At 44.0% G+C, this 17,184-nt stretch overlaps 1 protein-coding gene across 1 annotated transcript in view; it reads right to left on the bottom strand.

The window, feature by feature from the left end:
• The window catches only part of LOC119401370 (cleavage and polyadenylation specificity factor subunit 2), a 31,380-nt gene that overhangs the window by 3,157 nt on the left and 11,039 nt on the right, over positions 1 to 17,184 (bottom strand). The window contains exons 7-15 of the mRNA XM_037668104.2: positions 16,642 to 16,809; positions 15,660 to 15,757; positions 15,047 to 15,134; positions 10,191 to 10,297; positions 8,427 to 8,512; positions 4,284 to 4,528; positions 2,593 to 2,761; positions 1,138 to 1,193; positions 316 to 450 (exon numbers count right to left, since the gene is read on the bottom strand). Of these exons, the coding sequence (XP_037524032.1) occupies positions 316 to 450; positions 1,138 to 1,193; positions 2,593 to 2,761; positions 4,284 to 4,528; positions 8,427 to 8,512; positions 10,191 to 10,297; positions 15,047 to 15,134; positions 15,660 to 15,757; positions 16,642 to 16,809 (1,152 nt within the window). The remainder of the gene's footprint in view (positions 1 to 315; positions 451 to 1,137; positions 1,194 to 2,592; positions 2,762 to 4,283; positions 4,529 to 8,426; positions 8,513 to 10,190; positions 10,298 to 15,046; positions 15,135 to 15,659; positions 15,758 to 16,641; positions 16,810 to 17,184) is intronic.

The following is a 17,184-nucleotide window of genomic DNA, read 5'->3' as shown; positions in this document are numbered from 1 at the left end:
TGAGGAACGTAACAGCGGGGTTCTACTGTATAAGTACACGGGCCTCAAACATTTTCGGCTCCATCGAAAATGCATGTGCTGGAAATGTTAAAAACGTTGGCTGACGCCATCAGCATGCCATTATCTAAGAGAAACTGGGTTAAAAACGCTGTTTCATGACGGACGCTGGTGCCGTGATGTGACAGTGTGGGTTGGATGCATGGATTAGGCCTAAGAGTGACTACTAATGGTATTGTGGAAGGATAATCTAGCAATGCAGCTAAAATTATTTCTCTCTAATAGAGCCCTTATAAGATTGCTGAATGCAATACCAACCCTTCGCACTGCCACAATGCCGTTGCAGTACAGAACCCCACCGGAGAACTCGGCTTGGACTCCGTTGCGAAGAAGCACTTGCTTGAAATCTGAGAGTTTGAGTTCATTAACAAAAATGGTCGCGTGTCCCGGTACCTGGAAAAAGAATGACGAAGAAAAGCAACAAAACAATATGAGCGTCAGTAAGCAACGTTCTATCTTTCTGTAAATGGATTCATGATTCTGTAGAATGTTGCGCGGCTCCTGCACATTTGAACAATGAATAGTTATTCCACATATTAAAAGGATAATTTCATCACCATAGAAATGTTTTATAACTGTCTCCAAGCGTAGCCACGAATTTATTGCTGAGTGTCCGCATGCTTGCATAAGATTAAATAACTACTTTTTGCACTAGAGTTTATACATTCGATACATTGTAACCACACTGCGCAGTTTGGCCGTTGGTGACCTAAATACACACACATGTAAGTGAAGAAAAAAATACTTGGCAGGAGTAGCATCTTGTCTTACAGTGATGTAGACAATGCATTTAGGAAAAGGGCCTGCCATTATGCACACATGTTTGGCATCTGAAATTCGAACGCTGCTGACATGTACGGATTACATCTAGGTCCACAGTTTTGTTTATGAGGCTCATAAAATATTACGTACAGCAAGATAAACTATGTCTGCTTAGAGCACAGAAAGTTTGTATAGCTGAGGCACTGAATGAGTAGCAGTTAATGCCGTCACATTTATCATCACCTAAACTAGGATTTAGTGAGAAATAGGGTGACGGTGCCAACACTGCCTCGGTCAGTTCCAGTCCACGAAACTTACCTGACTGGGTGGCAATGGTTGAAGTATGTACATGCTCTCTCTACTCTCATCTTCATCTGCAATGGAAGAGAAGGAACTGAATGAATGATCCATACACATTGGCAGGAGAGTTATTGTCGAGACAAGGGCACGAAAATAAAATGCCTGGCTGCTAAAGTGCTGTGAGGAGAGCCTTCATTGTGTACAAGTGAAAGGGAGACAATACAACGAGATAGGAGGTGAACACAGGTAATCTCACAACAAAAATTCAGTGGCAAAATAGTAAAACTTGTATGCACAGGCATAAGCAGAAAAGCATAGACCAAGCTGCACGCACGACAGTACTGTATACGTGCAGTGAATCAAATGGGTTCCTCTCAAAACGTAACATGCTATTGGTACTACTATGTACATATAGTATAAAAAGACAGCAGTGAAGTTTTCAGACAAGTATACTAATTCAAAAGTGAAATCAAGGTATTGCAACTTAATGCAAGTAAAGTTTAAGAGCACACGGTCAGAGAAAGAATGTGACACATGCACTAAAGTTCTTCCTCTGTTCATGTGTTCTTTGCACTTTACTTGCAGTATGTCCTACCAGCAAGGCCGAATTTCAAACTTCTAAAGATATATAGCAGCAACTAAAGTATGGCATACATAAGTTCTAACGGAGGCCCACAAGGTAGAGTTACGTTCATGAAAGGGAAAGATTGTCATTTTCCCATCTCTGCCAGGAAACTATAACGAAAGTCCATGTGGACCTCTTAGAATGTTTCTTAGTTTATGAATCCATAGCTGGGTCCCGGATCTGGACGAATCCTTTGTCAGCTAAGACGCTTTATTTCTGAGAAGCCCGTATAGATTCCCCTGTACCATCGTGCATGAGGACAACAATCTTTCCCTTCTATTAACACTACAGTCCTTGAGTTCCTGAAATCTTCGCAGAAGGTTTCATGAACACAAGAACTGTAGTAGTGATAAAAGGATTGTAGTGTTTATAAAAGGGCTGTAGTGTTGAACACAACGATTGCGACTAGTATGTACAGTTAAACCCCTTCATAAGATGCACTGATATAACAGACAGTTGGGTGTAAGAGACACCAGTGTGCCTACATCGAAATAGGGGTTGATCAGAAAATGAGAATGTGGTACCCTGATTTTGAGGCACTTTATACAGTTGAACCCCTTTATAAGAGACACGTGGGGTATAAAGACACCAGTGTGCTACATGAAAGTAAGGGTTGATAGGAAAATGCATCACTTAGTACCCTGCTTATAAGAGACACCTCATATAACAGGCAAGAATTTCTCCCCCATGCGTGCCTCTTATAAAGGGGTTCAACTGTATGAGAGACGAGAACCACTCCCCAGTGCATGTCTCTTATTAACAGGTTTAAACGTACCTGAAACCTTTGCAAATGTTCCAGGTACATACATATCTGAAGTTCTCTAACACGGAATAGATGCAACACTCACCGATGCTTTCGTCACGAGTCCCGTCGGGGGCCAGATGCTCCTCCGTTGCGATCTCTCCGTCGAGCCATGCCAGCTCGGCATTCTTGGCCCGTGAGAACTGCAGGGAACTCACGAGTGAGTCACGCAACTTCACCTGGTAGATGTGCGACTCCGTTGTTGCGTCGACCACCTGCACAGATGGGACAAGACGTTGGCAAAGGTTAACCCTCGCTACAGCTGCAGGATATCTGAAAAGCGGGCAAGTTGTAACGGGTTGATACTAATAACGTTTGGGCAGCGCTACAAAATGTATGTGAAAGAGATGAGTAAATGGACAGGAGAGGACTCGCAACAGAAATTTTTACTCAAAAGCTTAATATATATTGTTACATGGTTGTAATGGTGAAGAAAGCAAAATGCAGCCGGTAAAGATGAAATGCTTTATTGGGCAAACTTGTGCCCAGTAAAAGAAGTACCACTCAAAGTGCAGCAAAAAGTGGCAAGCACAGACATTGGTTGTTGGTAATCTGCTCGTCTGTGAAATACGTTGTCTTTTATACATGCCTTCTTGAACCTTCCAGCATTATCGCTGGTGCTTGCGTTAGCTCTAGAATAAACTCTGATATTCGTGTCCTCAACTGCGACAAGCAGTGGTAACAGTTTTTTTGTGGGTGAAGCCCGATCACATTAAAATAAAAGAAACGTGTGGCAACATGGCAAACTTAATCAGAACAGAAGAAAAATCACACATGCATGCATAGCAGGCCAAGGTGATACCAGAAAGGGGGGAATTACAACACTTATAACGCAATGTTCTGGCAAATCCATGCACTAGACATTGTCACTATTGCACGGCTGAAAACACAGGTCATGTACAGTGCTCACGAACTGAAATGCGCCATCAAATCTTTCTGTATAACGACTGGTTTATACAATAGCTCGAAATAACTGAGCCATATCGCTATAAATCTGCCCGCCAAAAGGTAATGCTGGTTCTGACATAAGTGTTCAAGTCGAAATTATGCCGACACGAGGCAAACTGAAGGTGCAAATGAACGTACGTGGATTACTTAGCCCTAAATTGTCAAGTTGAAATCTGTGAGCACTGTACACAAGACCACCCACACAACTCTTGACGCGATCCAACATGCCATTCATGCATTCATTCATGGTACGCCTCTATATTTTCTGCAAATTATACTATCACAACCACATGCTAAAATCGCACTTAATACAACCTGAATCTTTCATATCATATTGCTTAAATCACAATAACAAAGTGCACATTCCTCGACGTGACACGTCAATGTAACTCTCAGTCTTTCCTTCCAAAACCATGCCATGACTCGAATCACCTGTCTGCATCAGTCGTTACTATTACTAACCCTGACACATTCTGCAATGTATTAAACCTTCTATTTGATTTCATTTGATGCGTACTTTACTCAATGACTTGTCTTTTGTATGCTTTTGATTTTTTTGTGTATGCATTATGCATTTCTGTTAAAAAATACCTTGTATTTTTTTTTTATATTCCGGATTTTCTGTATCTATATCTGTACTGCGTGGGGTTTAGTTGGAATTAAGTCATATTCTCTGTATTTTTTTGCCCCTCCCCTCTACAATTTTGTAAAGTGCTGAGGCTACAATAAATAAATAAATAAATAAATAAATAAATAAATAAATAAATAAGCATGGAAACGACAGCGCACCTCGCCTATCCGCGGGGTGAAGACGCGACCTTGGACAGAGCCCGACGACCGGCAGAACGCAGCCATGGCCTGGGTAGCCTCGGGACTACCGCGCACGAGGATTACCCGCTGTGGTTTCATCATCTGCACAATCTTCCGCACAGACTCTCCGTCCGAGCGGCCTTCAAAGTCGATAAACTGCAGTGATGCATTCACGTCCAACTGCAGAGAGCTCTCCAGGCACTTGGTTGGAACCTCGGTGACGTCTGCGCAGCACGCAAGAGGAAGCCATTGACTACATGCACAAGTTCCCAATAAGAAGAAGGGTTCCAAACAAAGTTGCCGCATCTCAAAACAGGAGTATCCTTGTTTTTCATGGCCACTGTACGTAATGAGGGATGACATACTACCCTAGATGTTCAGTGAGAAATACAATAGGCAGAGTCTTCACTGAACCTCAAGGGAGCAGGAAATTATGTTCCATTTAACAGAATTTTCATTTACTGAAAGAAGGGCCTACAAGCTTTTAAGCGAGGACACTGCTCTTGAAAAATTTTTAAAATTCACGACTGGTTTCGATGAATCTTGCTGAGTTTTTGTTTATTTGCGTGCCGATTTCAAATATACAATTATTTTTCTGGTATAATATGTAGCTTTTAAAATATAAAATATTTCATGTGCCTTTTGGGGAGTAAGATTTTTCCTAAACTGAGAGATTTAAAAAGCAAATCAGCATACCACAATAATCTGGATTCAGAACTGTACGTAATAGAATGGGAATGGACGTTCTAAACCCATTTGAACAAAAGTGATCGTATGTTGAACATTCACATGTGAGTCGATGTCAAGCTGGGATTTCCCTCATGCATGCTGAACACACCATAACTTTCATTCAAATGGGTCTAGAACATCCATTCTTGGTCTACTGCATACAATTTCTGATTCCAGATTACTGTGATATGCTGATTTACTTTCCAAATCCCCCAGTTTGGGGAAAATCGTGCTCCCTGAAAGGCACATGAAATATTTTACATTTTAAAAACTACGCATTATACTAGAAAAATAACTGCATATTTGAAATCACAGCGCGGATACACATGTAATCAACAAGTTTTATAAAACTTGGTCACGAAAAAGAAAAAGCATTTTGCAGTGGCATGTCCCCCCTTAACATCGTTTTCAGGAAGTTCAAGCGTGAAAAAGTAAAACGAGGATACCTAATCATGGACACGCAATTTCTCAGTCGGTGATTGTACATACCATGCGTTAAAGGGAAGCTGAAGCACTTAAAAAAAAAATGACTCTATGCGATACTGTCCCCCGTCTTCCGTACGAAGCTAAAGAGGCTTGCACTTTGGCTCCCGCACACGCGTCACCTTTCAAACAGCAGCGTGCTTACTGCCATGGTGTGATCAACACCATAGGTGTGCACAGGGCTCCCCCTCAGGGGGGCGCGAAGGTTCATCGCGGCACCCCCCCCCTCCCTGTCAATGTACAACCTTGCAGACCTTGCACTCCCCTCTTGGAGACTATGTCGCAAAAGAAGGCCTAGCCGGCGAGCACTCCGCTGGTAAACACAGCGGCCGTCGCCGTGGCAACAGCTAATAGAAAAGCGCCTCTCAACGGCGTCACACGCTGCGCCAATAGGAGCGCTGTGTACATCACAAGGACGTGAGAACACCCTCTGATTTTTTTTATTGTTTGAGCTTTTACCATGAGGCGATCGTAAACGAGAATGGCGGCAACGAAAAGGCGGAAGCTCGAGCTTTGAAACAACGCCAAGATGGTGGCGCTCGGTGGTGGGAAAGACGAGATGCGGTGCCATAAATTGCGGCATTTTAGCGCGATTTCGGGCTTCTTTTTCTCCGACCGCGTTTACAAGATTATTTTTCTCGGGCACTTAGAGTGTGTTTTCGGCGTAATCGTTTAGATACTGCGTAAATAAGAGACTGCAGATGCCAAAACGAGTGTTTTCCAAAAATTGATTTTTCTTAGCTATTTTCGCAATTTGATCCCCATGTCCCCCCTTAAAGGAGCTTGACGGCTTGAGCCTCACAGTTTAATAAGCTTTGCATAGCTTCGGCAGCGTTGTGGGCGCCGAGGAAAAAGCAAATGATTTCAAAAGCATCACGATCTTTGCGCGAACTTACTTGCCTTTCTTGCGTTATGTTGCTTTACTCACTCTCGTCGTCACTCTCATATTTTTCGTGCACACTTCCGATGACAGCGTTGTCGCTGAACTTCTCGTGCACGATCTGGTCGGCGTCAGCGCACTAAAGGTCGTGCAGTTCAACAGCGTCTTGTTGAACATGTGGTTATCACCATCATCCTCATCAGTCTTACTGTTATCATCATCATCTGACCCAATGTCAACCAAACAGCAATCGTCACACTGATGCTTGTTGGCGGAAATGTATGTGCCCGACTTGTCGAATGAGCGGTGCTGCAATTTTCGAACTTGATTCCTAACTAGCTCATTGATTGAAAAACATGTTGTGGATTACTACCTAAAAATTTCGTTATTGCGGGAGTGCTTTTTAAAATCTCTTTGCTGTCAAGAGGTGGCAAATATATTGAACTCTATGGACGTTTGCTGGGGGCACCAGATTTCTTCGTTGTCACGAGAATTTCATTCCTGAGGGCCTTTGTTATTGAGAGGTTCGACTGCACTACAAAGATTTCGATTTTGATTAACGAAAGTTCTTCTGCATTACCACAATGCAATTATGTACAACCAAATCAGATGCTGTTGTTCCATTTAACCAGCGATTCCATTTGAGTGGTTTTCATTTACTGAATTTCTACGTAAACACAGTGGTGAGATAAATGCACAAGTGGCACATACAACCACAGATTCAAACTCTTCAAACATGGGCAAACAAGGTCTGCCTAATTTAAGGCTCACTGACACCTGTGACTAACACTGCTCAAGTGACCATTTGCAACTGATGACCAAAAAACGACTCAAGGCAACTGATGTTCACACCGAATTTGTGACTTTTCTATGGCATTGCCATAGAAAAACAAGCCGACATCCTATTCCTGCATATATGATTGGTTCAAAGTAGGGGTGTGCGAATATTCGAAAGTTTCGAATATTCGTCGAATATTACATTCGCAATATTCGTATTCGATTCGAAGATCGTGTATTCGAAAAGTTTCGAATATTCGATAACTTCGAATATTCGAAAAATTCGAATATGCGATTCGATTATCATGCATTAAATAACTCGTCTACCACATTTCTGCTGCGTTCGTATCGCTAAAAACTTTGCCGAGAGGAGCGATAAACAACTTAAGTACACGGAGGCACGATATCTGCCTGCAACGAGTGCCCCAATACTTATGATTTATTGCTGGTGCATCTCCGACATGCAGCGCTGTTGGCGATCATGTTACCGTACATTTTCAATATTATGCGGCCGTAACGTGCCGCACTACCACTCGTTCACTATGCGGGACCACTTCTGAAGAAAGACAGAGACCCACGTGACTGGTGGCGGACTGTAGGCACCTTCAGATACCCCACTCTGGCAAAGCTTTGCCCCCATGTAACTCCCTATACCAGCCACTTCTGTTCCAAGCGAGCGTGCCTTTTCAGTGGCGGGGGGGGGGGGGGGTGTCTCTGTTACAAGGGAGCGCTTGCTGCCTGATCATGTGGAGCAACTCATATTTCTTCATGATAGCATGTAGTCATTACTTTCATTGCGCCGTGATATTTGCTTGTGTTGTGATGTGCATTGTGCTAGGCTGGACATTGTGTTCTGGAGATAGCAGTGTATGTTGTGTTGGTTGCCAGTCAGGCTGTTAATGTTTTTTTTTTCTTCAAATAGCTACATGTTAAATAAAATATCGTTACTGTGGAGGCATTTTTCTTTTGATATTCGATATTCGATTCGATATTCGAAGGTGGATATTCGTATTCGATTCGTATTCGAAAATTTTGATATTCGCACACCCCTAGTTCAAAGTTTTGCAACTGCAGTCGCGCGACCGAAAGCGCGACTGCAGCGAGGAAATTAGCCAAAGCAGTCACTTTTCAACCAAAGCGGCCATTTGCGACCAGTTGCTTTGCGACTAACTTGGTCGTGTGACTGGTACTAGTCGCAGGTGTGAATGAACCTTGCAGCTTTAGTCATGGTAGAAGCATCGACAAGTACTTGCCTTGCATGAGGTCGTCGTCCTCGGCCTTGGTTTCATCGGTTTCTTCCTCCTGTGCCGTTTTGTCGACGACCACAAAGTCTTCGGGCCTGCAAAAACAACACAATGTGGGGCACTTCCTACGTCGCAGAACATGCACAAAGTAGAAGCCGGATATATTGAATCTGAAGAAAATGAGCAAATAGTTTGATATAAGATATGCAGGCTCCATGTAGCATGCCTCACTGCCTGACCGTTTGTTCCTCCCACTGCTTCGTAGCAATACAAGACTGCGTTGTGCTCAGCAGGCTCCAGATACATATTTTTTTAAATCACTATGGGTGTTTCATTACTGTTAAAGAGGAAAGTTGAGCTAGTTAGTGTGAATCACAGGCTTAACATAGTAACAATAATTGCTGAGGTATAACGGGCCGAAACCGCAATATGATTACGAGGCAAGCCGTATTGACAGACTCCAGATTAATCTCGATTACATGGGGTTTTTTAACATGCATCTAGATCTAAGCACATGAGTGTTCTTGCATTTCGACCCTATCGAAATACGGCCACCGTGGCCAGGAATTTGAACTGCGCCCTCGGGCTTAGCAGCACGACACCTTAAGTGCTAAGCAACCATGGCAGGAAATCACAGACTTGACAGATATCTGATAAGTGCATAAAAGACACCGAAGAAGACCAACTAATATAGTGCCGTGTCTTACACGTTTCTTGGTATCAGCCAACATATATCTTGCTCTACTTAGATATGCCTAATCACTGCTAAGCCTGTAGTGCCTGCGAAAAGGTCTTGGTCCATGGCAAAGAGTTTCTTATAAAAATTACTAGAGAGAAATTCTGTGCCAGTACCGGTAGGAGTTGCAAGCCTTGTAGTTCAGCCATAATAGGAACGATAAGAACTACATGTATTTGCTTAACCTTTGTCCCAGCATCAAATGTATTCGCGCCTTGAAAATTGATCCCGATCAATGAAATGGTGCGTCACAATGAAAACTATCTGCGATAATTATTTCCATGTGTAGGGCCTCATTCAAATGATGCGTTAATAAAAACACAATTAAGAAAGGGAAAATAGACAACCACCCATTTGTAGGACAAAGCCACAAGGAAATCCATATGGATTTCTCAGAAATAAAGCCTCTTAGTCACCGAAAAATTCGTCCTGGTCCGGGGTTCGAACCCGGGACCAACGCCTTTCCAGGGCAGTTGCTCTACCAATATTTTTAGGCGACTAAGAGGCTTTATTTCTGAGAAATCCGTATGGGTTTCCTTGTGGCTTTGTGCTACAAATGGGTGGTTGTCTATTTTCCCTTTCTTAACCCTTCTGCCACCTTGCGGGATTCCGCAGAACTGATTTTCTAAAAACACAATTGTCTGCATATTTAGGCTGATGCAGGCCGATAAAAGTAAAATAAAGCTGCAATAGAGGCTGAAGCTACAAGAATGGAGATAAGAAAAATATTTTGCTCCCATTATTCCTAAATATGCATCGCTGTTACTGCGGCGGCTAAGTGGTCACGGCTTTCCTCTATTACTAATTTTAGCTGTAAACTCCATGGATGCTGCAACACTGCCCCCACCAAGTGACCGTAGTTCTCCATAAGAAGCTAGACAATCCCCCCCTCCCCCAACTGACCGTATTATTCCTCCCTCAAAAGCCAGACAGCCTCCTAACTGACCATATTATTTTTCCGTAAAAAGCCGGACAGCCTCACTACTGACCGTACCATTTCTCCGTAAGAAGCAAGACAGCCCCTCATCCCAACTGACCGTATTATTTCTCCGTAGTCGTCCCACTTGACCTTCTCTTCTTTCACAGGAAACATGAGGTACGACTTTTTGGCTTGTTTGAAGAAGCCCATGCTTTTGGATTTTGCCTGCAACCGAGAGGTGCAATGACAGTTCAAGGCATGAAACACCACACAACAAATGAAGCTGTCTTCAGGACAACATGCTATTCATCACCCTTAAAGGCCTTGAACAAGGCATTACATAAGGGGGGGAACAAATAAATATCATAAGGACATGTCATGTAAATGCACTGCTTAAGGAGCAACAGTGAAGCAAATATACATTGCACCGCGTTGAACATAAAGATAAAGCAAATTATGAAAGTGTAAGAACTATTACACGCGGTTGGTTGCAGGATGTGAACACAAATGAATACTAGAAGGCTAAAAAAAACGTTATTGAAAAGAAGAAGCTTTGTTGAAGAACAGGCATGTGTGAGGGTCAGTAAAAAAGAAAAGACAGCAACACTCTGAATTTGACTGGGTCGCGCTCTTGAACAACATATTCAGGAAGACTTCCAATGTTCGATGGCTGATGGCAAGAAGGATTTGTTAAATGCGTGAGTTGAGCCATGAAGACGTTGTACACTTTTAGAGTTGAACAGTCAACGGGAGGTGCGAGTTGGAGGAATGAGCAGAGTGCCATGTAGGTGAGAAAAGTTGCGATATAGTTTGTGAAACAGGCTGATCTGTGCGGTTTTTCTGCTAACAGCTAGAGACGATTTGATATGAGTGACGCTTGCATGTTTACTGTACTGAGATGATATGAACCGGGCTGCATGATTTTGCATTGCCTCGAGGGAGCTGATGAGGTAATCCTGATGAGGGCTCCTGCACAACTTTTTCAGCATGGTCAGAAAACGCTGCCGATCGGTAGTCGAGGCTCCTGAGAACACGCGAGCCAAACATTACAGCGCAGCATGCGGCCTGGAATTTACAATCAATTCTCAAAGGAAGCTAGAAATCGTCCCCTCTTCTCTCGACAAATGATGCCATAAACCTCAAAGTCCATGGCCATTGGCTGAATTGAGCATTGGGAACTGCATAGTTACCGTGGCCGCCGTGGGAAGTGCCCGCGCTCGCAATCACAGTGAAAGCCGTGAGTTCTAAGAAAAAAAAAAGTGCTTGAAGCCATGATGCGCGCTGACGAGCGGACGCATCTTCTTGGCCCTCCCAGCGTAGGTTTCAGTGCGCTCGCTGGTACGAGAGGAGAGAGAAAGCGCTTGAAGTGTGCGACGAACCGCTGTAACTCTGCTTGTACTTGACGGACCTAAAAATTTTTGCGGCACTTGATTTGTGAGGCAATGTGCTCTTTTAATGAAGCCATTCGATGATTACTTGAAAAAGTGTTGCAGGACCCCTTTAAGAAACTATAGTCGGATACAACTTAAGAAGACAGGAGAGGCCCCGCTCAGACAACCAAAGTGCGGCAGCCGGTCGCCTCAGTGACTAAAGAAATATAGTCCCGCTCGTGCACGTGCCGATGTTCTCCGACGGCGGAGCCACCGGCCGTCCTGTTCATGACGTCAGTCACGAGTGCGCACCCATTGGTGCAAGCTTGTGTTCATCCGCCTTTGAGGAGGAAATGCAGCTGCTTCAAAAGTTGTATCCAACTATAGGCAACGCGAGTGAATGCTCCTGTCACGCTTAAAGGAGACCGTCAAGGTTGAAAGGGGCTGTTTATTATGTCGTGAGGGTGAGCTCAGGAGCGGCCGACTAGTTGGTGATTTTCACGTCGTCCTCTTCTCCCTTTCTGACCTGGAGCGGCAAGCACGTTCACGGTGGTCTTCGTTGTCCTCGTCCATATGCGCAACATTCCTCTCCTCTTAGACGAAGGCCACCGGACGAGTCAGTCGATTTGTCTCGGTGTGAATAATTTCAGGCGGGCGACATGGACAACTTGTGTCTTGGCAGATCTTCGACCACTCGCAGTGAGGCGAGCTATTGTGTAGGTGACCTCTGTGAGTCTGTTGACTATAACAAATGGTCCATCGTAAGTGGCCAAAAACTTTTGGCACAAACCGCGTTTTCGTGTAGGAGTCCACAACCACACTAAATCACCACGGCCATAGGTTACAAGTCGGTGGTGAATGTCGTAGCGTGCTTTCGCTCTGTCTTGCGATGCCAAGGTGCGTAACCGAGCTATGCGACGCGCCTCTTCGGCAAGGCAGAGGGTCTCGGCGACAGTGACGTTTTCGTGATCACTGAAAGGGAAGACTGTCGATTGTGTGCCGGGGCGAACGTGCGTACAGCAAGAAGAAAGGGCTATAGCCTGTAGTCTCGTGCTTCGCGGTGTTGAATTCGTACGTAATGAAAGGCAGTACGTCATCCCAGTTCTTGTGGTCGGATGAAACATACATAGACACCATGTTGACAATTGTCCGGTTGGTACGCTCTGTAAGCCCATTCGTTTGTGGATGGTAGGGGGTCGAGTGACGCAAGCGGGATTCGCACAGACGAAGGAGCTCCTCCACGACATCCGCTGTGAATTGTCGTCCACGGTCGCTGATGATCACGCGAGGAGGGCCATGCCGGAGGATGACGTGTTGTAGCAAGAACAATGATACGTCACTGACGGTTGCGGAGGGAACGGCCGCCGTCTCGCAGTAGCGTGTGAGGTAGTCGACGCAAACAATTATCCATCGGTTGCCATGTGCTGATTTAGGAAAGGGGCCCAGGAAGTCAATGCCCACTTGCTTGGAAAGGTGCGCTTGAAGACCAGCTGGAGCAGCAGATGGACGCTTGTGGCGCTGGCACTGCATGCAGCTGGCCACATACATCTCAATAGACTTTTGCATACCAGGCCAATAAAAGCGTTCCTTAGTCCGATGAAGCGTCCGCGCAGAACCTAAATGTCCAGACGTAGGGTCGTCGTGCATAGCAGTCATAATCGATGTTTGAAGGCTCTCCGGCACCACCAGCAGAAAATGTGCGCCACTGCTGGAAAGGTTCTTCTTGTATAGCAGTCCATCACGCACACAGAAATGGCGTGCTGTAGTAGAGGCGGATGCAGCGGCGAAGAGCGGCGCTAGTTTGGCGTCCTTTCACTGTTCTACTTCGAAGCTGTGGAAGTCTGGAAAATTAGCCGAAACACTCCCATTTCTCCTGAGCCACTTACATACCTGCAGCCAGGGGCATTTCTGTAACCTTCAAACTTTTTAATACTTTAGTGGCTGCATTACAAGCTGTTTACCAAGAGTACAGGCAGCCTGCGTATTTGCCTTCAAATTTCTTACACTGAAAATACGCATGCCACAAACAATGTGCAATACTAGCCAAGCTACACAGTTCCTGAAAGTCCGTAGTGAACACTGTATAGTCACGGATATACAAAAAAAAAAAAGTGCGAGAACAAGAAAAAGGAAGGACAAGGGCTGTGCAATTTGGGTCATCATTTAATACTGCTTTTGGATAAGTTATACAATGCGGTTATATCTTAGCTGTTTGAATACGTTTACCTTTCTAAAATCATTTCTTTTCCTGACACACAACTCTTGCGTTCTGTTCACTTGTGGCACCACAACACATTTTAGCTGGTACCACCTAAAATGGTTAACCCTTTGAGGGTTTACGCCATACATGTACGTCATTGCCTGTATGTTTAAAATGCGTGCCTTTTTCGATCATTTCACTTACTTGGCATGTGCTGCCACATTTTGGGAATACATGGAAGTTTTTTCATGCACCAATGTCTCTCTGTTTTTTTTTTTTCTTTCCAAAGCGGCGTGCCAGCTTTTGCTTGCCAATCCGAGCGCGCACGCGCGGTGCAGCTGGTTTCGGTTTCGTCCTTAGGGTGGTTATCGCTTCTTGCTCCTGCAAAGCTGATGGCTGTCTGGTTTTTAATCTCAAAGGGCGACCACTTGTTACTCTCTCGTTTATTGCTTGCTCCCCGGGGTACGATTACATCTGTTTCTGTGCAGCGTTAAATTACACAAACGATGCTGCCGTAGTTGCGTTTTCTGTTTTGGGGACTCGGAAGGACTAACTCCGTCTCGTTGGCGATAAGACGAACAATTTTTATAGCTTTTTCACTCGTATTGCTTTCTGGACGGGTGCACAACCATACAGTTTTCTCCCGTGTGCTCGCTTACGCAGTTCGCTTATGCTATAGAAGTACGCGCCGATTGCTTTGCTGCTAGTGAATCGAACAGCAATTTTTCCGATGTGGACTATTCCCCAAGTGCCAAATGAGAATCTGATTCATTGGATGTCAGTTCATCAGACGAGGATTTACTTACGAGTTCAGACTTGGATGATGATGAAGGAGCGACATCTCGACTATCACAGGCCGAAAAGTTTTTAGTGTTGGAGCAAGAACATTTTTTACTGGAAAAGTACTCTAGTGTGCTTATTTTTGTATGTCTATGAGCTATATTTAATACAACGCATAATTCTTATTTATAAAAAAATTGTATAAGTGTTTCTTTATTATTTTGCTTGATGTTACTCATGAATAGACCACGTGCATGTAACAACAAAAATGACTTTGTCACTTTACGGTCACGCAAAAACATTTTAGACAATTTGTTTCTTAAATAGAATCGTCTAAAGAATTAATTCAGCAATAAAAAAATACACATCTTCTGGAGTGCATTTTGCGAAAAAATTCGACCCTCAAAGGGTTAATTAGCATCACTTGAATTTACATACATGCCAGTCACAACCACAAACATTTAGCAAGGTACTCTGTTTTCTTGAAATACTGCAGTCTATAAATTAGGCTGCACTAAGCACATTCTAAACTACAGCTGAACCTATTCAAGGCCGTACTCCGAGCTCTCAGAGGTGTTATTCTCAGCTGTAAGCGTTAACACTCAATGTCAATGTGTGGCCCACCTCTCCTTTTGGCTCTGGCTGTGGCTTCTTTTCGTCAATGTCCATGTCGTCCTCACTTTCCTCACTCGAGTCAGAAGCATCCAGTTCCCTACAGCAATACAATGGAGTATAAGGCACATGCCAAACTGGCCTGTGTACAGGCAGCCACTTGGTTTCGGGGAAAAGAAAAGTTTGCTAGAGGGGTTTCTGGAGCTAATGTCTGCACTCTCTTGCAACTAGACTGTGCACCTAATCACCTAATCTGTGCACTTATATTTTAGTGCACGGGTATATTTGAATTTTTTCACCATTATATTGCAGGTGCAGCAGCAGGAATCGAACACGACTTTGTGCTTAGCGGGAGAATGCTGCCTCCTCCCAAGAGAGTAGGCAGGCATTGTGCCCCTCTAGGTGGCAGTTGCCAGCTAGCTCTCTCCCTCTTTTATCTGTGTCGTTGTGTACTTGCGCATGCAAATCAAATAATAATAATAATAATAATAATAATAATAATAATAATAATAATAATAATAATAATAATAATAATAATAATAATGCGTCCCCTCAGCTCCAGCAGCGGGTGCGGACCACAGTTTCTACATTAATAAAAAAAAACGACAAAAAAAAAACCACTCACGTGTCGCGTTCGGCTTTGTGTCGTGCAGCGGCAAGCTCTTTCTCCTTGCGCATGTATTCTTCGAGTTCTGAGCCTTCTAAGCGAACGCGCTTCTTGACCTGTGGAAAAGGGAGAGAACCAAACAAGTTAGACTCAGTACGTCCTTCAGGACATGGCACTTTTAAACAATTTATCCACCCCGATCATGTGAAAGAAAATGTACAAAATCTGCATGCTGACCTGAACTAGCTTGAGGCCTTCTTTTGAACTCCAAGATATAAAACTACGTAAGAACTAAAATAAATACTCATCATCATCATTGACTCGAAAAAGACAATTTAGTCAAAGCCTGCTCATGAGCGGCTTTCAATTGTGACCATCACAGAAGATAACCTACTAGGACTGCTAAATGGATTTAGAAAGACATCCCTGAAGTTTGGAGCTAACTTGAATGGACAAGAAAAAGCTGGAAACCGCATGTTATTATAGCAGCGCTCGAACATTTTGCACATGCAAGCTTGGAAAAACTGCAACACAGCATAGCTTACATTGAGTGCATAACAGAGCTTGGCTACCTTCACGTTGTGCACAGTAGAACTTCCTATTCAGTTTCAAAGCATTCTTCTGAACTTATAGCAATACTTGAACATTTTGCACATGCAAATCTTGGAACACTGAAGCACAGCTAATTTTCAGTGGATAAGAGAACTCGACAACCTAACGTAATGCTTTGAAACTGCCCAGTTTCAAAGCGTTTTTTTCAGCCACTGCCTCGCTTAAACAGCAATGTCCCTATTGTTCCTGAATCAATGCTGTCTGTCATTCTATCCTTTTATGGCAGATTTCTCAGAACAGGAACGAGGCATAAGATGGCTACAGTCTGCTTAGTCGCCTATTTAACCACGTGTGGCGAGTAGTATTGCAATGTGTCCTATGAGTACGGTGATCAAAGCTTTTTCAGGAGAAACCTTAGTGAATTAATGTGCAATGACAGCGTCCTTACCGTGATAGTGAGTGACTGCTGGTGTGGGTTCTCGATGAGTTGCCGTGCCAGCGTGCCGGGCGCCGAGCGACTTGTGAGCACCACACTGTTGCGTGGGCTGCTGCACCACTGGATGAAGAGCTCCCGCGAGAAGCCGCACTCCATGTCAGCCATGCTGGCGAGCACAACCTGCACGATTTTGTTTTGGCTAGGTAAGATAAGAGTGACCTTTTGCATACGGTACTCACAGACTGAAATGCGACATCATTTTTTTTTTGTGTGTGTAACGGCTGCCGTGAGCAACTGCTAGTGCTAACTGCACTATGTAACTGCCAATTCTGGCCACTAAAAGTAATGTTGGCTCTGATGTAAATGCTTGAGACAAAGTTATACTGATATGACACGAATCGTAGATGCTGGAAACAAAAGTATGTGTATTACTTACCCCTAAAATTTTTGTGCTTCAATCTGTGAGTACTGCACACTGCACAGAATTACAATGGCAACAACAGGGATCTTTCAATCTCATACACTGAAGGTGCTGTGTCACCATCAAATTCTGGA

The sequence above is a fragment of the Rhipicephalus sanguineus genome, chromosome 8, assembly GCF_013339695.2.
Source record: "Rhipicephalus sanguineus isolate Rsan-2018 chromosome 8, BIME_Rsan_1.4, whole genome shotgun sequence".
NCBI classification, from domain to species: domain Eukaryota; kingdom Metazoa; phylum Arthropoda; class Arachnida; order Ixodida; family Ixodidae; genus Rhipicephalus; species Rhipicephalus sanguineus.
Note: the sequence above shows the minus strand (reverse complement) of the source record. Positions and strands in the feature narration are given on the sequence as shown.